The sequence below is a fragment of the Dermochelys coriacea genome, chromosome 7 (assembly GCF_009764565.3).
Source record: "Dermochelys coriacea isolate rDerCor1 chromosome 7, rDerCor1.pri.v4, whole genome shotgun sequence".
Lineage (NCBI taxonomy): Eukaryota > Metazoa > Chordata > Testudines > Dermochelyidae > Dermochelys > Dermochelys coriacea.
Window position 1 is genome coordinate 86,451,480 of NC_050074.1, and position 25,338 is coordinate 86,476,817.

The 25,338-nt window shown below is 41.1% G+C and overlaps 1 protein-coding gene across 1 annotated transcript in view; it reads left to right on the forward strand.

Moving 5' to 3' along the window:
- MCU (mitochondrial calcium uniporter) overlaps positions 1–25,338 on the forward strand; it is a 143,532-nt gene that overhangs the window by 99,112 nt on the left and 19,082 nt on the right. The window contains exons 2-3 of the mRNA XM_038409856.2: positions 9,446–9,515; positions 23,636–23,806. Coding sequence (XP_038265784.1) covers positions 9,446–9,515; positions 23,636–23,806 — 241 coding nt within the window. The remainder of the gene's footprint in view (positions 1–9,445; positions 9,516–23,635; positions 23,807–25,338) is intronic.

A 25,338-nucleotide genomic window follows, 5' to 3' on the forward strand; every position in this document is an offset into this window, starting at 1 on the left:
AAACCTCACCTAGTAGATGAATGCTATGAATTGAAAACTGAGAATGAAGATTTATTCTCTGAGCTGAATTTTCAAAACTTTATGAAGGAAAACTGGCCAATCCTAACCAGACCTGGGGATGGAATGTGATTAAGCTTTTTTTAAGATAAGGAACCATACATCTATCTACAAAGGGATTTTCTTTGTACTTGAACAAACTATACTTAAAACGTGGCCTGCTCACTTTTTTCATTTGTCTTCGAAGTACTGTAGTCCTCCCAGATTTAGAATCCTGAATTACTGAACTTCCCTTGGAGAGGGAGATAAATTGGAATCACTAACAATTACCTAAGCAAAAGGGAAGGGGGAAAATAATCTTTAGCCTGGTAGTAATAGAAGGAAAAGGAATTGCCTGATGGAATCAGATGACTCTTGATGACCCAGAAATAGGTTACCAAAGTGAACACACTAGTTGTGGAGTGCTGGTTAACCGCAGCTGTCACTTTCTCTCTCCTTTTTATATATAATATCTCTTATACAGTACTTTTTAACAGCATTAAAGGTGGTGGGTGCAGAATTATGGAAGATACTTTAGCACTAGTGAAGACCAGAACTGAAGAAATTCTTCAGAGCTAAACAGTTACAGATGTCACTTGATCTGAGGATAAGGAGGAGACAGTATTCTCTGTAATGAACACTCACATAAGTTAGTGAAACAGGTGATAGAAATACTGCCAACCCTGTGTGCTCAGAAATCATGAGTCGGGCCCCCCCAAAGTGAAAAGACTACTTTATAAAGTGTGATTTTTTTTTTTAACTGTTTTTATTTGCTTCCTGGTTTTTGAGCCTTCAGGTTAGACTCGGGTACTGTTTTCAAGACTTTCTCTGCTCCACAAGGGCTAGAGACTTACTTTTAAAAACAAAACAAAATGAAGGCTGCGATCCTCACCTAATCACTAAATTCCAGGATCAGGGTCTTTTTTAAAAAAAACCACCACACCAAATATTGAGACTTTCAATAACATTACAAGAGTTGACAATGCTGGAAATGGAAGGAAGTGTTTCCTTGAACTTTTTTTCCCACTCTATTTCAGCTCTGGATAGAGGTAGAATGTGTTCAGCTTAGAAGTGTGGGTGCCTTCCCTGACAACCACCGTAGGCTTGGCCTGCGCTAGAAATTTGTCTGTATAAGTGCACTGCTCACAGGTGTGAAAAATCCACACCCCTGAGAGACATAGTTATACCGGCCTAATCCACAGCATAGACAGCATTATGTTGATGGGAAGGCTTCTGCTGTTGACATAGCTACTGCGTCTAGGAGAAGTGGAATGTCTACTCCAACGGGAGAAGCTCTCCCGTTGACATAAGTAGCATCTTCACTAAATCCTAGTCTACGCTATAGAGTTAGGTCAATGCATTGATCTAACTCTAAGTGCCTACACTAAAATTTCACTCTCACCGATGTAACTCTCCCACAAAAACTCATAATTTGCTGATTATTGTCTTGATAAAATATGTATGGCAACTTTGTATGACATAGCTGAGACATGCTCAAAGTTTAGAAGAGCAGGCACAAACCAGTTCCTCAGAGACAAAAGGCAAACTGACAACTCAGCCAGGTGTCAACAAAATCAAATGGACTATCACCTGGTTGTGGCCTTTCTTTGGCAGGAAGAAGGGTGTGAGTGAGAAATTTGTATCTTGGCAATGGAAAAGCTGGAGGTTCCTGTGTAAATAGACTGGCTGTCATTGAATCCCAGCTGGAGATGAGGAACAGACACCCCAAATAACCTCTCTCCCCTTGTCTCTACTCACTGCATTAACAACACTTAAAACAAAGCAAGCTTCATTTACCGAGGGAGGGGTCCTGGCTGAAAGAAATCCAGCCAGACTATTGTGAGCATGTGGTGAGAGAGAATTTTTTGCTTTAAATTCTCTTAACTTGTGAGGTTAGGTATTAGTTTGCGTTTTACCTTTTTATTTCTTTGTAACCAATTCTGACTTTTAGGTCTCATTACTTGTAATCATTTAAAATCTGTTTTTCTGTAGTTAACACAATCAAGCACGTGTATTATCTAAACCAGTGTGTTTGGATTGAAGTGTTTGGGAACTCCATTTGAGATAAGATTTGTGCATATCATATTCTATTAATGAAATGATGAACTTTCTGTCAGCTTGTATTGTCTAGAAGGAAAGAGCTGGGCAGTACAAGATGCACGTTTCTGGGGACAAGTCTGGGACTTGGAATTTGCTGCTGTTGGTCTGTAATACAATGCAAGAGTGCTACAGCTAGCCACTCCTGAAGAATAGCTGGGAGTAAATTGTGGAGGCTTCATGAGCAGGCCAAGAGTGGTTGCTTTTACAGAAAAAGCAGTGTAAAAGGCACCCCAGATTGGAGAATTGAAGCGACACAGCTGTTCAGTAGTTGAGACTGTACCTTGGGGAATGTCACAAACACGCATCCAGTTTTCTGAGATCCAAAAAACTGTTTGACTCTAGCTGGTCACTAGGATTGCCAGTTTGGGTTGGACTTATTCCTGGAGGTTTCATCACTTGACATAATCTTTAAAGATTAATCTTTAATTCTTAGAGACTCCAGGAGAATCCTGGAGGGTTGGCAATCCTACTAGTCACTCGGGTTACTTTATTAGGCATGTAACCGCATTTTGCACACACAACCCAGGCCCAGACTCTTTAGACACAGAGTGATACCACAATTCCAATTCATGTCACACACCCCACAGTGTATATACATCTGCCCTAGCTATTAACATCTATACTTGGTAAAGACCAATTGCTTTGCAGATTGCATAAGGATAGCGTATCAATGTAGGGTGTTTCTGCCTACTTTACTATAAACATACCCACAATAGTTAGTTTAAATTGGTTTCTACCTTCCTTTTTTACTGTAAACATATTCACAATAGTTAGTTGTTTGAGCATGTCTTGTTTTAACATAGAGTTGCTCATGTCAGTTATCCTAGCCCTATAGCACTGCATGGAGAATTTAATAAGGAACATGGGACAGCTGCTACCTTCCTTTTTCAAGGAGTTAAATGCTACCCCTACCTCCTCCACCCCCTTTTCCTGGAATTTGCTTGTTACCTGTTTCTTTTATTAAAAAAGATGAGTGAAGGAAACACACTGACAGGGAAATATTTATAGCAGCCACCCACGGCTTAAGCTCTTCACCCTATGTACATGTGCTAGGAAAGGAATGTAAATGTGAGCTGAAGCTGCACACAGGTAATAGAATAGAGATAAGATAATTAAGGGTAAGGGGATTGGAAGAGAAAATACCAAAGGGTCTCTAATGTGTAGGGGTTACAGTCTGAGGTAGTTGAATAAGCCCTGTGTCTGTAAGGGAAGCTTCTTTTGCTGAGTAGAAACCAACTTCCAGATCATTCACACAGTCTGCTGCTTGGCATTTGATGAAAAGATTTAATGCTTCCCCAGATATTATTAGCATTATTCCTTTGTCTGCTTTCCATGTTCTGATAAAACATAAGGATTTAAGAGACTTTTATTGCTGTTCAGACATGCCTCAGTTACCTTGACAACCACTTTGGACCTTTATCTGTTTGAGGTCAAACACTGAAACATTTCTTCAGGGCAAAAGTCATTCAGTAGTTAGTTGAATGAGGGGAGGGAAGAACAGGAAGCTAGGCAAACAAGAAATGATCTTAAGCCATTTGATTAAATCAAGTCTATTCGACTTTGTTGTGGGAAGCAGGAGGTGTGCACAGTGAACAATGCAGTCTCTTGAGTGTGGTTTTCAAGTTGGTGAGAACATACGAATTGCAAGAGTGAGGTCTTCTCAACAGAGCATCTCTGATAGCACTGCTCCCAGACACTCAAAAGGAGTAGGATACTTCTGTTACTCTCCAACCATGTAGGTGTAAGTGGGCATGAATAAAACTTCCCCATTATTCCTCTTTTTTTTTTTCTCCCCCTCTCCCACCCATTTTGCCCCGATGCAATCTGTTCAAAGAAAAATTAGCCCTTGTTAGCCAGGGAATGAAGGGTCATGAATCTTAAGTTTGATCTCTCATGTAGCTTTACAGTACAGAGCAGCATCCTTTAGGCTTGAATGTTGTTCTCGTAACAATGAATGTTAAGATAGCAGGCTGCTGGTGTGCATTTTATTGGGTTGCAGACTTTTAGATACATAATAGCCTAAAATGTGTTAAAATACATAACTAAGATAATTTTACACTGTGCATGTCTGTAAAGATTGTGTTGGAAAATATTTGAGGAAACCTGCCATACAAAATTATTTCTTGATGTAAATCTGGTAATGAAAGTAAAAATATCAGTAATCGTACTCTCCAAAACGACTCTAAGGAGAAATCCTGCGGGACAGCTAAGGATTCATGGGTTCAGAGAGGGAGCTAAGAGGGGGAGAAGGAAGAAAAGATCTGAATGAAAGACTTCTCAGAAGCTTAAAAAAAAAAGTCAAAAGCTTAGATAATAGTGTCGAGTGGAACATATAGGAATAAATAGGATTCTCATTCCAGGTGCAGCCAGATGTCCAAGCCAGAGGCTGAACAGAAGATGGACTAGACAACGCCGTATTAGCAGTAATTTTGTCATGTCCTAGAAATTCTAACCAGTAGCTTCTGAGGTAACCAGTGTCAGAGTCAACAAAGGGCATTCTGTTTTACACAGTGCAAAACTGGATAGGGAAGAGAAATGGCTGGAACTGTTGAAAAGACTAATTGGCTCAAATCTGATTTCAGGCTGGTACACATTTGACAGGGTTCCTTCTTAGGTTGCTGGCATGAACTTTGCAGTGTGCACTCACTAATACGCTCAAGTTTTTAAAATATTTTGCATCATAAATAATACAATCTCTCGTTATTTTATTTTAAATCTTTTTTTTACATTCTCCTCCTCCTCAGAAAATACGTGCTGTCCTTTCACATTGTGATTCAAGAGTTCTAATCACCTAGTCTGAAACTTGGTTCTCAAATGTTGCTAGATTAGTTTGCAACTGGGAAACTTTCAAAATTGTCGGTGAGCATATTTTTATGTGTAAGAACATAAATTTAAAAGAAACTCATATTTCTTTGTCACTTAATCTTGGTCCCTGGTTTAAATCAAGTTCCAGACATGAGTAACCAAAAATCATTACCGTCTGGATACTTATGCTAACCTCGGTGAAATATTTGGTAGTGGTTTCCATCCAGTTTGTAGTAGACAGTTTTCCACAACACACACACCACTGTCCTAATTCATAGCTGCATAAACAGTGCTTTGAAGTCGTGCCTTGGGCTGGAGGTTGGAGTTTGAAGCCCACCCATAGGCTTCAAAGCCTGAGCCACAACTTTCTGTTTTTTAGCTATTTTTAGAGCATAGCACAAGTCCTGCTAGCCCAAGTATGTTGACCCAGGCTAGAGACTCATTCCTGTTCAATCCAAAATGTTGTGTAGATATACCAACTGAGATGTGAAACACTAAACCCATTCTGGACAAGACAGAGAAGTCAAGGATTGAATGGACATGAAAAGCAAATTCATAGTTCTAGTCTCTCTTCATATTAAATGTATAGTAAGTGTATGCCTCAGTGTGAGCTTGGATATAATTATTGTGTATCACTTCTCTAAAACTAGAGTTTTTGGCTATGAACTAAGTGTCCTCAAATAATTGATTGTGAGACATGATCAGTGAAGCATGAAATTAACTGCTCTTTTGGTCCAGAATTTCATTGTTCTGCCATTCTTCCCTGTAAACCTATTGAATAGCACACATTGGGGTGGAATGGGATGTCTGTTGACAATACCTCATTATACTGAGGCCCAGTTCTGAATCTTGGGATGAATGTAAGTGATATGTGATTTTAACGTGGATGTTGATAAATTGAAGAGGGTTCAGAGAAGAGCTATGAGATTGATTAAAGGATTAGAAAATCTGTCTTTAGTGATAGACTGAGTTCAATCTATTTATCTTAACGAAGAAGAGGTTGAGATGATTTGATTAGTCTATAAATATCAATATAGGGAATACATATTTAATAATAGGCTCTTTAATCTAACAGAGAAAGGTATAACACCATCCAATGGCCAGAAACTGAAGCTAGACAAATTCAAACTGGAAATAAGGGGTCAGTTACTCTCATAGTTTAAAAATCAACCATTGAAACAACTTACCAAGCTTCTTGTTGGAGTCTGTCACTGACTTATTAAATCAAGTTTGGATATTTTCCCAAAAGATGCTCTAGGAATTATTTTGGGGAAATTCTCTGGCCTGTGTTAAACAAGAGGTCAGAATGGATGATTACAGTTGTCCCTTTTGGCCTTGGAATCTATAAAATGAAATGAGAACCAAATCCTTTCTATAGGATTACTGAAAACCTTGTTTCAAAACTAAACTGATTCTGTTTGACTGAGAAATTACAAATTCTGCACTTCCTAAAGATTGTGTAGGCACAAAATTGATGTGGGGCCTTGTCATCTGTGTTGTGTGAAAATGAGTGCTTGACTATCTTAGAATAATGGTCAGTGGTTAAACACCTTGCCTTTTAACAGCCTTTCGGCACATACACAGCATAATTTTTCTTTTCCCTCTTCCTTTGTTTTGAAGAATGTTTTTTGCATTAAAATAGGAAAGTTTCTAGAGTGTCTGTGCCTGCTGCATACTCGCCACCTAAACTTATAATCCTCCTAGAGCAGGGTTGGGCAAACTTTTTTGCCTGAGGGACACATCGGGGTTCTGAAACTGTATGGACGGCCGGATAGGGAAGGCTGTGCCTCCTCAAACAGCCTGGTCGCTGGCCCCTGACTGCCTCCCCTCAGAGCCCCCACCCATCCAACCCCCTCAGTGACCTCCCCCATCCAATCCCCCCTGTGCCCTGGACTCGCTGCCCCTTATCATACCTTCTGCTCCCTGCCCCCTTACCTTGCCATTCAGAGCAGCAGGACTAGCAGCCGTGCCACCCGGCCGAGCCAGCCCCGCCACCCAGAGTGCTGGCAGCACAGCAGGCTGAGGTTGCGGGGGAGGGGGGGACAGTGAGGGAGGGGCCGGGGGCTAGTCTCCCCGGCCAGGAGCTCAGGGCTGGGCAGGACAGTCCCATGGGCTGTAGTTTGCCCACCTCTGTCCTAGTGTCTCCAGAGCTTCCACTTTTGACAGTTTTGAGGGATAGTTGGCTTCATGTCATCACATCATACCAGGACAATGTGTGTGATATTTAAAAAAAAAAAAAAAAAAAAATTTGAATGATTTATGACAATTATGTGATAATGATAAAATAGGCCTTAAATGATTTTTGGACTGTTTAAACAGCTGTCAGATTTAGGACTGTCCTGCAGGTAGTATGGTAATTCTCTACCTGATGTTTCTGAATAGAGATTGTAGCTTCAGAAAGGAGGGGAAAGAACTAGAAGTGTTACGTTTAAAGGGTTTGCTGTTCTGCCTTGAAATAGAGTGAAACAAAAATGAAATATTGAGCAATGTCAGAACTGTCTTCAGAACACTTAATTTTTAAAAAATTCACAACTTTACAATCTGTGCATGCCTGATGGCTGTTGGACTTTGTGTAGATTTAGAAGCGTTAATGTAAGTATAAAGTTAGTAATTTCAACTTGAACTAGGGACAACCATATGTCATATTTACAGCCTTGTGTGTTTACATATGAATTGCACAGCTTTTGACAATTGGAATTTGCAGTGCAAATGCTAACACAGCCTTAGCTGTGTAACCAAAGTGTGGAGAGGGGAATACAACCATTTTCCAGGGCATCTGGAGCTGTGACAGTTTGTTTCAAAGTAAATTGAACCATGTTCATAATTCAGTGGGCGGGTTTTGCTTGGCAGCTCAAGCAGTGGACATTCAATATTCCTATTGGGATCTCAGTCAGATTAAATATCCAGATCTTCATTCCTAACCATCTTTTGCTTTTAGTCAGACTTGCTATTTTCAAATATTAAAGGGACACTGTCATTTTAAATGTGGCCCAAAGTGTAGACTTTGTAAAAGCAAGATTTTTTTTCCAGCCCAGTAGACGTCTTTAAATTCATTTCTTTTAAATTCAGACAGACTTTTTTAAAATGACCATTTATCTTTCGTTCACCACCCAAACACAGCTCTGAGATGTTCAAAATGCAACTGACCCCAAGTTAGAGTGAAACTGACTTGCATTGATTTTTACATTTTCAAATCTGAGAAAATAATGTAAATACAATATAAGTTGGTTTGGATTTTTAGAATTTTCAGTGTTTTCAGCAGAAGGGCATATTTTCCAGCCTAAAGACTGATATTAGGGTCTGGATTCAATTTGTGCAACTGCTTTCAAAAGAAAAGGGGAAATTAAATTGCTGAGAAAGCAATTTTTATTCCATTGACATTCCCCCTAACCCAATAGTTAAGTCCATTTGACAACTTGGTATGGGAATAACTAACATGTTTGAGTTTTTGATACAAAATTCTGATCAATGCAGAAATTGTCCAAAAAACACTTAGACTCTTTCCTAAAGGTACACTTGTAATTTGAATATGGGTTTTGGAATATAAAAATAATTTGCAATTGAACATAATCACTAATTACTTAAATATATAGACTACTCCAATCTTGACTAATGCCATATAGTTTATAAAATGGGGGGATTTGGAGGTTTATGCTAGTGCTGTAATCGACCAGTAAGCATTTCTTAAACACGTGTAGTGGGGTTATCCTAAAATACAATATTTCTGGAAACAAGTACTTAAATCAGCCTGATTCTAGACTCTCCTCTACAAACTAATGTACATGGCTTACCGAGGATAAATAACGTCAATACATACAAAAGTAAGTTAATCCACTTCTTCTGTACTTTTCTCCTGATTACTGCAAGGCAGTCTTTTTCAGCCCAGTGGTCTTGCCCCTTTGTCCCTGATTCTGGTAAGGTGGTTGTATACAAGCTTGCTTGTATGAAACTTGCTAAAAATTACCTTTTCCTCTGTTTTGTTGATTTATATACCCAAAGGACAAAATGAGATATGAAGAATTATAGGTTAGATCGTTCTATTCACCCATTATGTTGCAGTTCCATCTGTCTTTCCTAAGGTAAAGAGCAGTACAGGTTGATAACACTTGTATGTTTTTTTTCTTGCCTTCTCTACCTGTGACTCTCTCTCAAATTTTAATTTTCAAAAATGCAGTTTTAAGCTAAGGTGGCTGTTAAGCCAAAAAACATTGATTTCTAAGCTGCTCCTTTAAAGTTTTCTCCAACTACGCTATTTGATTGGGAGAAACCATGAGAAGTGAACATGGCTGAGGGGGTAAATCCCTTCTGGATGACAGAGGGCAACAAAAGATGCTGCTCTTGACAGATGCTCTGTCATCCCTGTGGTAGATAGGAGGATATGCCTAGATAAATGTCATTAGGATGTGTGGAGAGGAGATAGGAGGTGGCAGTGGGGTGAGCATCTGACAGACTGGCATAACCCAGCATTTGCACTTTATTAACGATTCCATTTTGGATTTTCTAGGTGCACCAGAGGCTTTCTCCATGGCAGAGCTTGAGAGTGGCGCATAGCAGTACAGTAGTGCCCTCTGATGGTGAGTTTTGGCAAGGAATTTTTAGTCTTGTTTCTGAATGACTTTCCAACTTAAATCACCCAGTGTGGTGGTTTGTTTTTCCTGGGATGCAGTCCAGTTTTTCTCCAGGGACTGGGATGGGGGTGGAGAGGAAAGGGCAATGCTAAGACAACAGCGGTCTGAAATACTGTTCATAGAGTGGCTTGTGCAAAATAAAAATTGGGCTGCCCCAATATCCTTTTGTTGAAGTTTTGGATAAATGCATGCACATAATCCTTCTAGGGCAGCTGCTCCTTTTCTTTCCCTGAGTTTTCCCTAGTTCTTCCTTCCCAGAGGGAGGGTGCTACCATGGTGAAGCAGGAGGAAGATAAAAGGATTTTTGTTCATCCTCAGTTCCATTTTCTGACTTGAGAAGAGTGGTCATTTTTTTCAGAAAGGCTTGATTAATGTTCATGCCCAGAAATGATGCATCACATCCGCAGCCCACTTCATTTGCTTATGAGAACAAGGAGTCTTGCAGGTCACTCTCACCTTACAAAATGCTGTGTAGCTGTGCCACTAAACCAATTCATGGCTTTCTTTTTCAAAATAGCGGCTGAGTGCCAAGTATAGCACAATTTTACTTTTACTCTTCCTATACCTTTCCAAACAAGCCATAGCCTTACATACCAGCTCCCTCCAGAGCCAGTCTGTGCTGCTTTTGAAATAGCTGAAGGGGGACACCAGTCCAGCAAAGCATCTCCTTGCCTCACCCCACCTGTGTACTTCTAGGTCAACGGGATCTAGGAAAGTTGTGGAGGCAATGCAATGGATTAGCCATGTTTTACCCCAAAATAGAGATGAAATTATCATTCCAAGAGATCAGAATTTACAAACTGGCATTAAAAACTTCCATGTTACAAACTGCAAATGAAGGCACACCTTATAAATGTTACTTTAATTTCATGTTTAAGTAAGCCACCTATCCAGAACAAAAACGTTGTCTTAATCTTTGACCAGCATATTTAGATTTTATTGTTATACAGGTCAGGGCCCATTTTGCTATATAGGGCAGTGGTTCTCAAACTTTTGTGCTGGTGACCCCTTTCACATAGCAAGCCTCTGAGTGCGCCCCCCCCTTACAAATTAAAAACACTTTTTGATATATTTAACACCATTATAAATGCTGGAGGCAAAGTGGGGTTTGGGGTGAAGTCTGACAGCTTGCAACCCCCCATGTCATAACCTCAGGACCACCTGAGGGGTCCTGACGACCAGTTTGAGAACCCCTAGTATGGTGGGGGGGTGTTTACATGCTTTTTATATTTGCATGCAGTGGAAGAAGTAATTGTAATTGAAATCTCCCACAACACAGCCATGCAGTTTCAAGCTAAAAGAAGCATTAATATACACACCTGCTACCCCCCAAAATTCAGAACTGGATCAGAATTCAAAGGGGTCATTACCAAAGATTCTTGTGCTGGATCTCCAGTTATATGTACATTTGAAGAAAAATCTTTGGAGAGCACTTTTGTAGTCTTGTATCCCAGAATAGGTCTGCATGTTAGTGAAAACATACAGTATAACAAGTGCTCCAAATGACAGATATTTCCTGCTGAGAGAATGAATAGTCCAAACGTTTTGTATAGATCTGGGATCTTAATTAAATTGGTGGATAAACTAAATATAAGAGAAACCAGTCACCATTTGACAAAAGTGTCATTTGTAAAGAACTATAGTTAATCTTTCTAATATCCACTTTTACAAAACTAGCTTTAAGAAAGGAAGAAAATTTGGTTAGCAAAAATTCATGCTAAGTAGTCTTCTGATAGAACTATATGCTGTATCCATTATTTCAATGTGACAAATATTTAATTAACAGTGAACATACTGTAGCTCACGAAAGCTTATGCTCAAATAAATTTTAGTCTCTAAGGTGCTACAAGTACTCCTTATCTTTTTTGCGAATACAGACTAACACGGCTGCTACTCTGAAACCCATACTTAAAGAGCTGTTGTACTGACTCCTTACTTGATCCTTGCCCTGATCATTCATTCCTAAAGCAGTTCGCTCCTTTCTTTACAGTCTAAGGGCTCAGATACTGAGCTTTTCAATAGTGTCACTGTGTGACATAAGGCAAAGGAATTTTTTGCTAAAGAAGGTAATCTCTAGTGAAATGAAGGTCCCAGTGCACCAAGCTCATGCTACAAAATGAAAACAGAAGACTTCTACGCTGTTGTCCGCTTTATGGCTACATAGCTCAAGATAACTGTAGACAGTACTTGTGCAGGATGATCCAGTGTGCTAGTGAGAGTTGCTGCTCCTTTCATATACAAACTTAAACATTGTGTGTAGCCAGTGAATACACACAGAATAAGACTAGAGTTTACAATCTTAATTTAGAAACCAGATATAACAAGTTTTAAATGAACAAGGGAGGGTGAACAAAAGGAAGGACAGGTGCAATTTTGATAAGATTATGCAGTTATGTAGGATAGTTTGTGTATAACTTGAGTTCTGAATCATTTAGTCATTCTCACATTGTACTTTGGTATTTCGCTTATTCCTTCAAGCAATGTTGTTAAATGTTCAACCCTAATTATTAATTTGACACAGCCATGTTTTTTAATGGTAATGTTGAATACACCTCCCAAGGTAATACTGACCACATTTTCTTAAACAAAAGAACACCACACCACACTGCATTTTTGAGGCTTACATTTGCAGAGCTAAAATTTCATACAGAGTGCAAAGATGAAATTCAGTCTCCCCCCCTAATTCTAGCTGCTGAACTGGAGGCTTTCCAAAAACCTCCATGTTTCCATTAAGTGACGGGTTTAGTTTTGTTTTGTTTTGTTTGTTTTTTTAAAAAGTAGGAAAATTATGTACATGAAATAGTATATGCATGACATTACTTTTAAATGCATGATACAAGTTAGAGTATTGGTTTAAAATTAATCCAGAGTGATATGCTAAAATAAATATTTTGTACTCTATGATTTAATATCCCTCCCAACCCTACAGGTCCCATACCACAGGGCTATCAAAGGACCAGGTCTGACAAAGGTAGCCAACCAATATGCAGTATCTCATTATACAGCTACCTCTTTGACTTTTTTCCTTATCAATTCCCTGAGGCCTGATGTTGCTATTTCTTAGAATCTATTGGGTTGGAAGTATAGAGGTCCTCAGTTTCATTCTTACCTGAGGCTTTTTCTCCTAGTAGTAAAAGTTTGACAAGGCCTGACCTTCATTGGAATATAGGAGGATCAACCATGATCCAGCTGAATTATGGGCCTTTTCCAGCTGTAAATAAGGTTTGAGAATTTATTTTATTTTTTTTAGTTCTCTTTATAAGGTATTGTGAAGAATAAACAGTATAGTCACAGTCCAATCTAACTGAACCAGTCATCCTAAGGAAATGAATTACTGTTTCTGCGGCTTCATCTACACTTGAATTTTTTTGGAAATCTTATACTGGTGCTAGTAATTGAGGATACTGCTAGTATAGACTTGTTTGCAGCATTTTTATTACTGTCATCTAGATCTGCTTTGAGCAGATGGTGATGAAAATGCCAATGGTCAGTTTACACACTTCCACCAGTGTTGGAGACAATGGAGCTGCACTTGTCCTAGTGCAACTGTGGAAGATTATCAGAAAATTGCTAGCGTAGAGAAAACTTGAAACAGCATCCCCTCACTATTTCCAATAATGGACAGGGTCTACTGGCTATGTGATCAGACTAGCATTTTAAATCCAACCTTTTTTACGTTGTACTAGAGCCTAGCACGTACTTGCCCATGGTCTCCTGGCTTATATATAATTTGTATAAGATTTTATATTCTGTGTGCATATCAGCCACAGGATCAATTTAATTTGAAAAAACATAATATTATGTTCATATTTTGGGGGGGGGAACAAACTATTTAACTTCATCCAGTTTGTCACAAAATTTCTTCTAAGCTCCATTTCTCCACAGTGTAAAAATCATTAAGGTACCTGACACTAACAGATATCCTGTAGATCTATTGGCAATATAGTAATGTGAAAGAGATGGCAAACATGGACATCCATTATCAAAATTGTAAGTAACCTAAAAAAGTTGCTAGCATGGGAATTAGAAATGCCATCTAACTGTTCAAACAAGCACAACTTTTTTCAGATAAATCTGATATTCCTTTTTACTTTCTAGTCTACATTTTCAAAAGTGACTAGTGATTTTGGGATCCCTGACTTTAGACAACTAAAAGCACTTCAAAAGTATAAGGGAATATAATAAAGAAATCCTTGTGTTTCATCCTGTTGCAGTGTCTGGAAGTAGAAAGCAGTTAAACATCAATACCACCTGTAATCCTTTTGAAGTCAATGTGTTTCTCTCCTTCAGGAGTCTTTTTAATCGTAGATATCACTGTAGAGGCCTCGTGCCCTGGCAACACATGCCAAGAGTACACTGCTTTTGGAGGGCAAAAGGTAAAAATGACATTCATTGTGGAATTCAGGCTAAGTTACGAGTCATTGTAAAGGGCTAATTCAACTCTGGCTCTGTCTTGTTCAAACTACATTACATTTCTTCTGTTTTGTTCATTAAGTTTTAAAACTCAACTTGTATCAGTTCTAGAAAATAGTCATCAGCTTTTTGCACTTTTCCAGTGTGTTTTTTTTTTAATTAAATTAGTGTCTCCTAATACCAATTTACATTCTCAAAAGAGAGGGTAGGAGTAGTGTTTGCAATTGAGTTAGTTTTAATAAGTTGACCTCATTGGTTCCCTCCCTCCCCCACTCCAAAAAAAAAAAAAAAAAAAAAAAAAAGTAGACACTGGGACCTTGAAAAGCCAGGGAGGTTTTCTGTAAGGAGTGTTCTTTCCCAGCATTGGGGTCAGGTCTAAGACATGTGTGACCAGGACATCATCTGAAATTAAAATATTTCCAGTCTCTGCTGTAACAGTTTGTGCTACCAGCATGCAGTATAACAGAAAATGTGAATGTGAATTATGCCTCAATAGAAAACAGTCAATAAGAAGCCCCATGTATTGGATAACTTGAGAGGTCTCTGATAAGCTAACTCCCAAAGGTGAAAGCGATTTTTTTTTTTTTTTTTTTGCTTGGGAAAATAATCTAGGTCTTCTGCCGTGATTATATGAGAACCCAGGGAGGCCATTAATAATAATTTTGCTGAAAAACACTCTTGAGTGTTTTGAGGCATTAACTTTAACCAGTATGTGAGCTCTTTGTCTGTAGAAACGTATATGGTAGAGTTTTTCTTTCTCTCTAAGTGTAATGGTGTAGAAAAGAAAAGGAGTACTTGTGGCACCTCAGAGACTAACAAATTTATGTGAGCATAAGCTTACGAAAGCTTATGCTCACATAAATTTGTTAGTCTCTGAGGTGCCACAAGTACTCCTTTTCTTTTTGCGAGTACAGACTAACACGGCTGCTACTCTGAAAGGTGTAGAAAAGAAAATTATGTATCCCTTCTTTTCAGTGAAGTGCAAATTTTGATGTAGGAGAATATGGATACCCCGACACTTTCGGAAGTTATATTTATTCTAGTCAGGACTCATTTACAGCTGCATAAGTAAGATGAGTTTACTTTGAACAACTGACACTTTGCATATAGATTACATAATCAATAACCACTGGCTTGCATTTTTTCATCAGACCACGTAAAATACAACATATTAAACCTGTGGTGGTATAATTTGAGTGTTTTAAATTCAAGTTGTAGATCTCCAAGTACCCTGATGAAGTTCACTCTGTCAGATAGAGAGCGGAATAAAAAGTAGCAAAAGAAATGTTGCTATAGAAATCCTAGCAGTTTAATGCAGGCTCTGATCCATAGACCAATCTCAAACCATTGGGAGTTATAGATGGAGTTCCCAATTGCTTATTGGAATAGAAAAACACACACTCTGGTTCTCTCAAAGATGAGCTTCAGCAAACACCAAGGAATTTAGCCACATGACCTGTTAACTTTGGAGAAGTAAACGTATGTTCTAGAGCACAAACTAGCATTAAAGAGAGGGAAAGGTGATGTGTTTTGACGACAATTCTGTGAATCCAGCCTGAGAACCAGATCATGCAACTTCAGTGGAGAGGGGGTGGTATAATTAAATTATGGTTGACATTTTGCTAAAATGTCAGGATTAAAATCTTTTTTCTGAATTCCTGAAACAGTTTTGTTACCTTACAAACCAGCCCTTGCTTTGTGCAATGTTTAAAAAAAAATGCATATTTTTCAGGGATAATACTATTATCACAGGTTTTTAACTTTTGGAATTTTTTATGTTCCATCATTTTGTTTCTCCTAAGATTTTTGACAAATCATATAAATCAAAATGGTATACAGGTCTGCGTTGTTGTTGTTCTCTGTAACCTGCTGCTTCACTGTTTTCGGCAGATGAATATTCATTTAATCAGGTGTTGGTAATTTGCTAGTTGAGCATTGTGACTTGTTTCCCAGAGACAGCATTCGATTACAGCTACTAGTTCCTTAATATTTTTGGGGCTCTTCTTGATTTTGTACTGTCTCCGCAGGTGAGCACACCTTGTCATGCACTGAATTACAGTGTATGGGCCTCCACTTTAGAATCATAGAATCATAGAATATCAGGGTTGGAAGGGACCCCAGAAGGTCATCTAGTCCAACCCCCTGCTCAAAGCAGGACCAAGTCCCAGTTAAATCATCCCAGCCAGGGCTTTGTCAAGCCTGACCTTAAAAACCTCTAAGGAAGGAGATTCTACCACCTCCCTAGGTAACGCATTCCAGTGTTTCACCACCCTCTTAGTGAAAAAGTTTTTCCTAATATCCAATCTAAACCTCCCCCATTGCAACTTGAGACCATTACTCCTCGTTCTGTCATCTGCTACCATTGAGAACAGTCTAGAGCCATCCTCTTTGAAACCCCCTTTCAGGTAGTTGAAAGCAGCTATCAAATCCCCCCTCATTCTTCTCTTCTGCAGACTAACAATCCCAGCTCCCTCAGCCTCTCCTCATAAGTCATGTGCTCTAGACCCCTAATCATTTTCGTTGCCCTTCGTTGTACTCTTTCCAATTTATCCACATCCTTCCTGTAGTGTGGGGCCCAAAACTGGACACCGTACTCCAGATGAGGCCTCACCAGTGTCGAATAGAGGGGAACGATCACGTCCCTCGATCTGCTCGCTATGCCCCTACTTATACATCCCAAAATGCCATTGGCCTTCTTGGCAACAAGGGCACACTGCTGACTCATATCCAGCTTCTCGTCCACTGTCACCCCTAGGTCCTTTTCCGCAGAACTGCTGCCGAGTCATTCGGTCCCTAGTCTGTAGCGGTGCATTGGATTCTTCCATCCTAAGTGCAGGACCCTGCACTTATCCTTATTGAACCTCATTAGATTTCTTTTGGCCCAATCCTCCAATTTGTCTAGGTCCTTCTGTATCCTATCCCTCCCCTCCAGCGTATCTACCACTCCTCCCAGTTTAGTATCATCCGCAAATTTGCTGAGAGTGCAATCCACACCATCCTCCAGATCATTTATGAAGATATTGAACAAAACGGGCCCCAGGACCGACCCCTGGGGCACTCCACTTGACACCGGCTGCCAACTAGACATGGAGCCATTGATCACTACCCGTTGAGCCCGACAATCTAGCCAGCTTTCTACCCACCTTATAGTGCATTCATCCAGCCCATACTTCCTTAACTTGCTGACAAGAATGCTGTGGGAGACCGTGTCAAAAGCTTTGCTAAAGTCAAGAAACAATACATCCACTGCTTTCCCTTCATCCACAGAACCAGTAATCTCATCATAAAAGGCGATTAGATTAGTCAGGCATGACCTTCCCTTGGTGAATCCATGCTGACTGTTCCTGATCACTTTCCTCTCCTCTAAGTGCTTCAGGATTGATTCTTTGAGGACCTGCTCCATGATTTTTCCAGGGACTGAGGTGAGGCTGACTGGCCTGTAGTTCCCAGGATCCTCCTTCTTCCCTTTTTTAAAGATGGGCACTACATTAGCCTTTTTCCAGTCATCCGGGACTTCCCCCGTTCGCCACGAGTTTTCAAAGATAATGGCCAAGGGCTCTGCAATCACAGCCGCCAATTCCTTCAGCACTCTCGGATGCAATTCGTCCGGCCCCATGGACTTGTGCACGTCCAGCTTTTCTAAATAGTCCCTAACCACCTCTCTCTCTACAGAGGGCTGGCCATCTCTTCCCCATTTTGTGTTGCCCAGCACAGCAGTCTGGGAGCTGACCTTGTTAGTGAAAACAGAGGCAAAAAAAGCATTGAGTACATTAGCTTTTTCCACATCCTCTGTCACTAGCTTGCCTCCCTCATTCAGTAAGGGGCCCACACTTTCCTTGGCTTTCTTCTTGTTGCCAACATACCTGAAGAAACCCTTCTTGTTACTCTTGACATCTCTTGCTAGCTGCAGCTCCAGGTGCGATTTGGCCCTCCTGATATCTTTCCTACATGCCCGAGCAATATTTTTATACTCGTCCCTGGTCATATGTCCAACCTTCCACTTCTTGTAAGCTTCTTTTTTATGTTTAAGATCCGCTAGGATTTCACCATTAAGCCAAGCTGGTCGCCTGCCATATTTACTATTCTTTCGACTCATCGGGATGGTTTGTCCCTGTAACCTCAACAGGGATTCCTTGAAATACAGCCAGCTCTCCTGGACTCCCTTCCCTTTCATGTTAGTCCCCCAGGGGATCCTGGCCATCTGTTCCCTGAGGGAGTCAAAGTCTGCTTTCCTGAAGTCCAGGGTCCGTATCCTGCTGCTTACCTTTCTTCCCTGCGTCAGGATCCTGAACTCAACCAACTCATGGTCACTGCCTCCCAGATTCCCATCCACTTTTGCTTCCCCCACTAATTCTACCCGGTTTGTGAGCAGCAGGTCGAGAAAAGCGCTCCCCCTAGTTGGCTCCCCTAGCACTTGCACCAGGAAATTGTCCCCTACGCTTTCCAAAAACTTCCTGGATTGTCTATGCACCGCTGTATTGCTCTCCCAGCAGATATCAGGAAAATTAAAGTCACCCATGAGAATCAGGGCATGCGATCTAGTAGCTTCCGTGAGTTGCCGGAAGAAAGCCTCATCCACCTCATCCCCCTGGTCCGGTGGTCTATAGCAGACTCCCACCATGACATCACTCTTGTTGCACACACTTCTAAACTTAATCCAGAGACACTCAGGTTTTTCCACAGTTTCGTACCGGAGCTCTGAGCAGTCATACTGCTCCCTTACATACAGTGCTACTCCCCCACCTTTTCTGCCCTGCCTGTCCTTCCTGAACAGTTTATAACCATCCATGACTGTACTCCAGTCATGTGAGTTATCCCACCAAGTCTCTGTTATTCCAATCACGTCATAATTCCTTGACATCACCAGGACCTCCAGTTCTCCCTGCTTGTTTCCAAGGCTTTGTGCATTTGTATATAAGCACTTGAGATAACCTGTTGATCGCCCCTCATTCCCAGTATGAGGCAGGAGCCCTCCCCTCACAGACCTTCCTGCCTGTGCTTCCTCCCGGTATCCCGCTTTCCCACTTACCTCAGGGCTTTGGTCTCCTTCCCCCGGTGAACCTAGTTTAAAGCCCTCCTCACTAGGTTAGCCAGCCTGCTGGCAAAGATGTTCTTCCCTCTCTTCGTAAGATGGAGCCCGTCTCTGCCCAGCACTCCTCCTTCATGGAACACCATCCCATGGTCAAAGAATCCAAAGCCTTCTCTCCGACACCACCTGCGTAGCCATTCGTTGACCTCCACGATTCGACGGTCCCTACCCAGGCCTTTTCCTTCCACGGGGAGGATGGACGAGAACACCACTTGCGCCTCCAACTCCTTTATCCTTCTTCCCAGAGCCACGTAGTCCGCAGTGATCCGCTCAAGGTCATTCTTGGCAGTATCATTGGTGCCCACGTGGAGAAGCAGGAAGGGGTAGCGATCCGAGGGCTTGATGAGTCTCGGCAGTCTCTCCGTCACATCACGAATCTTAGCCCCTGGCAAGCAGCAGACTTCTCGGTTTTCCCGGTCAGGGCGGCAGATAGATGACTCAGTCCCCCGGAGGAGAGAGTCCCCGACCACCACCACCCGCCTTCTCCTCTTGGGAGTGGTGGTCGTGGAACCCCCAACCTCAGGACATCGCATCTCATGCCTCCCAACCAGCGGGGTCTCCTTCTGCTTTCTCCCCCCAGACATATCATCTGGTCCACTCTCCGCAATGGTACCTGTGGAGAGAACATGAAAGCGGTTAGTTACCTGTGTCTGTGTTACTGGAACCCGGACATTCCGCTTACCTTTTCTGGAGGTCACATGTTGCCAAGCTTCTTCACTGGCCTCTTGGCTCCTCTGTGCAACCTGCTCTATATCTTTAGAGCTTTGTGCCCCTAGAAGGCTATCCTGAGTTTGGTCCAGAAAATCCTCAGTCTCTCGTATACAACGCAGGGTCGTTACCTGTTGCTCCAGACCTTCAATCTTCTCTTCCAATATGGAGACCAGCTTGCACTTTGTACAGACAAAGTCGCTTCTGTCCTGTGGAAGAAAGACAAACATGGCACATCCAGTGCAGGTCACAATAGCTGAACCCCCCCCTTCCATATCACCTACCTACTATGAGCTTCCTCAGAGACGTTGGCAAGATGTAAGCCTCACTGGGCTCACTCCAGGCGAACTCCCAGGCAAACTCCTGCTGTGAGCTGCTCTGCTGTCTCCGCTGCTCCGCTGCCGCTCAGCTGGTTCGCGAGGCTCTGGCTATTTTCAAACAGCCAGGCTTCCCTGACGCAAACACACAGACACCCTAATGCCCGCCCCCTGCAGGCTAGCAGCCAATCAGACACTCACTCAGGCTCCCTCCCAGCAAACACACGCTCGGATACTTCCTCAGCAAGCAAACACACACACTCGGATACTTACCAGTCCCAGGCAAACTCCTGCTGTGAGCTGCTCTGCTGTCCCCGCTGCTCCGCTGGTTCGCTGCCGCTCAGCTGGTTCGCGAGGCTCTGGCGATGCAGAGTTAGATGCAGAGTTTCCTCAAACACACATAACTATGAAACTGAGGTTATACATAACTGTTATGGAATTTAAATATGCCTCATAGATGCTTCTGGTTGCCATACTGTCCCCTTGCCTTAAGACTTTGTTATACTTCTTAAAGATGCAGCTTAGCATTAGAAGCTGCAGTTCTTGCATATGTAGTTCTGTTTGCCCCTTTACCTAGGTGTGATGCATTGCATTTACTCACAGGTAGTCATGTGTCTTGAATCTAGATTGTTGCTGTTCAGACTTAGTTCCATGGTTTCCTTTCATATCTTAGCCGTGGTCTACGCTAGGTGAGGGGATCGATCTAAGTTACGCAACTTCAGCCACGTAAATAATGTAGATGAAGTCAACATACTTAGACCTACTTACCGTGGTGTCTTCACTATGGTGAGTTGACTCTGCCTGCGCCTTTTGTGGCAGTGGAGTACAGGAGTCGATGGGAGAACGCTCGGGGATCAATTTATCGTGTCTAGTCTAGACTAGATAAATCGACCCCCTGCTGGATCGATCGCTGCCTGCCGATACGGCAGGTAGTATAGACATTAACCTTCCATTGTATGCAGTTTTCTGCTCCACTTATGATATACTGTTCAGTTTGTATGGGTTTTTTGGCATGTCTCCTACTGATATTTCTAAAAGGTCATGATCCCAGTTTCAGTCCTACTAGTTTGAAAGGATGAGTAATACAGGCGGGATGATCATTTTGCAACATGCCTGTGAAGAGTAGTGTAAGGTATGTCGCAGCACAACTGTCTGTATACTGATCTACTCAGAAATTATATCAACTTAACTAGATTAGTTTCTAAATAGCTTCACTTAAATCAGTGCATCTCTCCCTTGTGTAGACACTGCTAAATCAGTTTTTTGATTTTAGCAGTCGTTAAACTGATTTAAGAACAGTAACACCAGGAAGTTGCACCAATTTAATTAAATTTATTTAGAAAATGATTTTGTTAAATAAGTGCAGTTTTTGAGGCCTGAGATGCTGATAAACTAAAATTGGACTAGATTACTATAGGTGCCTGGATTTTATCTTCAGACCTGGTAAATACTATGCCTAACATAAAAATTCAAAGAGCATGAAGTTTTGCATATTTTTATTAGAAATATATACTGCTAACCCTCTATTTTCCCATACGTCATTAGTCAGCAACAGTTACTTGGAGAACTTGACCAACTAATAATGGGTAGGTAGGCAACTTTATTTTATCCCGCTCTCATTCCATCTGTTCATTTTAGAGTGTAAGCTGTTGGAGCAGAGACTGTCTTTCTATATGTGGACAGCCACTAGCACAATGTGGATGCTGTGATCATGCAAATAATAAAATAACTTAACTTATGTTTGGGACAAGGAATTATGAGTCACACACAAATCTTCATGCACCTGTGAAAATGCACCTCAGAACACTTAAGAAATTGAGAATTTCTTTATCTTCAGCTTAGCCTATGATAATTGTCAGTGTAAGTGTTTGTTTGTCTTTTCTCCCCTTCTTATTTCTATGTATGATTGGTATAGCATTAGACGGAATACCTTCTGATAGGGGGCTTATTCCTTCACCCACTTACTTCCCTGGTCCTTCTCGCATGAACAGAGAGCAACAATACCCGAAGTCCAAAGGTGCAAACAATTCAATGTTTGTTGGGGTGAACTTGCAGCAAGTATGATTCCAGTTTCCTTCCTTAGTGTCCCCCTTCCCAGCTCTGACACCACAGAGCCTTACCTGTGTCCCTGTTCTCATTCCCCCCTCAGCAAAACATGATTCCAATTTCCCCACCCCCATTCCCACCTTAGTAAAACATGATTCCAATTCCCCACCCCCATTCCCTGTTCCCATTTCCCCCCCCTTACTTCCTGATTGACTGCAAACTATATATTAAAACGGGAGTTCTGCTTAGCTATACCTTAACCAATCATTTTACTGAAATTTAACTAACCAATCCTAACATATTGTAACATGATTATGTAACTAATTATATCCCACCACCTTAATTAGTTTACACCCAGCAAAATTAATTATACAGCAGACAGAAACAATCACAGAACCAGACAGAGATTATACAGACAAACAATAGGGAAAGGGGGACTACGGTGATAGAACAACAAAGAAATGAGGATTTCACATCCCAGCTATTGATAAGTGAGTTCTTGCCAGACAGGATGCTATCAAACTAAGTTTCCTTTTACATCTTCTAGGCACTTCCCTTTCTCTGGCATTATCAGGACAGGATTGTATTCCTAACAGCCCAACAGCACCTGATTTCAATGTGACTAGTTTGGAATGTGAGGATGTGACCGGTCGCTTCCCAGCTTATGGCTGCCTCTGCTGCTTAGCCAAAGGCCTTAGCCTAAGAACAGGGTCTCAGACTGTCACAGTGAGAAAAGGCCTTATACAGTCAGACAGTGATTTTGATTCTCTTTTATACCTCTAGAACTAGCTAAGTGATAAGAATACACCTAAATTCTTAGAGTATAGGCCTTTACAGACAGGCCTGAATATCTATATCCTAACACCTTCTAGCTTATAAAACTGATGGAATATTGTCTCTGTGATTTCAGACTTCTGACTGGCCTCTTATTGGTCCTACTTAATGCTGATTTGTTCGTTCAACACAAATGGGGGAAATGGAATTAATCGGAGTAAAAACATAATTTTTCTAAAGCATGTCCTTTTGCTGGGTCTCCTAGTGTGTGATCTGTCTTTATTTCAGGGAGATTAGAACCTGAAAGACCATCTGTTTTGTCTTGCGAAGTACCGCATGTTTGGGGCTTAGATTAAAGAACATTTTTTATCACTGCTGCTATTAATTACCATGCACTTTTGTCCAATAGCTACACTTTCATCATATTTCAAAGAATCACACTCCACTTTAAGACTTTCCAACAAAGCACCAGAAAGTTAATAGATGCTGTGAACTGGTGGGGAGGGAGAACTTCTGAGATAGCCTTATCAATCTTCGTGTTGAAGGGTGCCTGTATAGTAATAAACAATCATTCAAAACTTGGAGCATCCACTTTAATATCTAACCATCCCTGTCATGTCTTCATGGGGACAGATACAGGATTGTTATACAAGGTACTTTTTTTATTATGCTGCATATTTAGAAAGGGTTTGTGTTGAGTCTAATATTCTTTTCTCTAGATGTGACAGTGGTTTACCAAAATGGGTTACCTGTGATTTCTGTGAATCTTCCATCCCGGCGCGAGCGTTGCCAGTTCACGCTTAAACCTATCTCGGACTCAGTTGGAGTGTTCTTACAACAGCTGCAGGCAGAGGACCGGGGAATTGACCGAGTCGCAATCTACTCCCCAGGTACAGTTATTTATGCAAACAAATTGACTACTCATATCACTTTATTCTATCCAACTATAGCACCATTTCAGGCATTAAACTTTTTTAAAAGTAATGTCTTGAACATATTTACCAGTGGAAGTGCAGCCTCCAAGATAGGAAGTATTCTGTTTTCTGAGTGCGTGCTCATATATTTCATGGACAGGCTGGACAGTGATCTGGAAGGAGAGGGGACATTTCTAATACCAAGCTTCAACTTAGAAACTTCTTATTGCTAGAACTATAGTTTTCTTCTTACCTTCGCATCTCTCTCAAAAAAAGGCAGAGTCCTGTGGCACCTTATAGACTAACGGACGTATTGGAGCATAAGCTTTCGTGGGTGAATACCCGCCTCGTCGGATGCACGTAGTGGAAATTTCCAGAGGCGGGTATAAATATGCAAGCAAGAATCAGGCTAGGGATAACTAACCTCGTTATCCCTAGCCTGATTCTTGCTTGCATATTTATACCCGCCTCTGGAAATTTCCACTACGTGCATCCGACGAGGCGGGTATTCACCCACGAAAGCTTATGCTCCAATACGTCCGTTAGTCTATAAGGTGCCACAGGACTCTTTGCCGCTTTTACAGATCCAGACTAACATGGCTACCCCTCTGATACTTGACTCTCAAAAAAGTGATTCGTAATGAAAACTACTTGGAACAGGAGCACGCTAGCCCTTGCTGCAGCATTAGTTACTGTAACTGTGTGAATGTAACAGCTCACACAACCTCATTTTTAGAAGTTGCATAAGTATTTGGGAGTTGAATGGTTGAGGATGTCAAAGTGGCAAGGAGGAGCTTCACATTAATACCTCTGAATGCGAATCCTTTTAGCAAAAAAGATAAAGTACCATGGGGCAGTTTAAAAAACTACTTTGAAAATAGAAATATAAACATCTATCAATTAGCTTGTTTTCTGTCCCCCTGCCCATCAGATCCAAACATCTAGAAAGATGTTGGCATTTTCTCACTGTGAAAATTAGGTCTTTTTTTTGTAAAGCTATGCTTGATAGTGGCACCAGCATCCAAATATGAGAGACTACCCATGGAGACCTTCTATTGAAAGAAGTCCGAGAAGAATTACTTTTTTCCTTGCTGTTGTCTTCACAAAATTAGATCATTCCAGGAAGAGTAGAAAGGGTCTGCTGATGAAAGTATTTTTTCTTTAAATATATTTTTAAACCCTACAATCTAAACTTATTTGATCAGTTGAAATTCTGTTTAACAAACAAATGGTTTTGCTTTAATAGAGATGCTCCCTCATGAACTTGTGTAGATAGCTTGTGCCCTGTTTCTAAACAAGTTTTATTAATCATGGAAAGCGTACAGTTGCTCAGATAAGCTGCCTTTTGGCCACTATAAGTCCTGGTTGTGGTTACCCTAACGTATAGTCTGAAGGCATGGCAGGAGTGTACTAAAAAAAACCTGATTATTTAGAGACTCTTTTAGTGACACAACTGGAGCCCTCTAATCAATTTGCGAGGAGGAGTGTTCATAGAGCAAAGTACACTC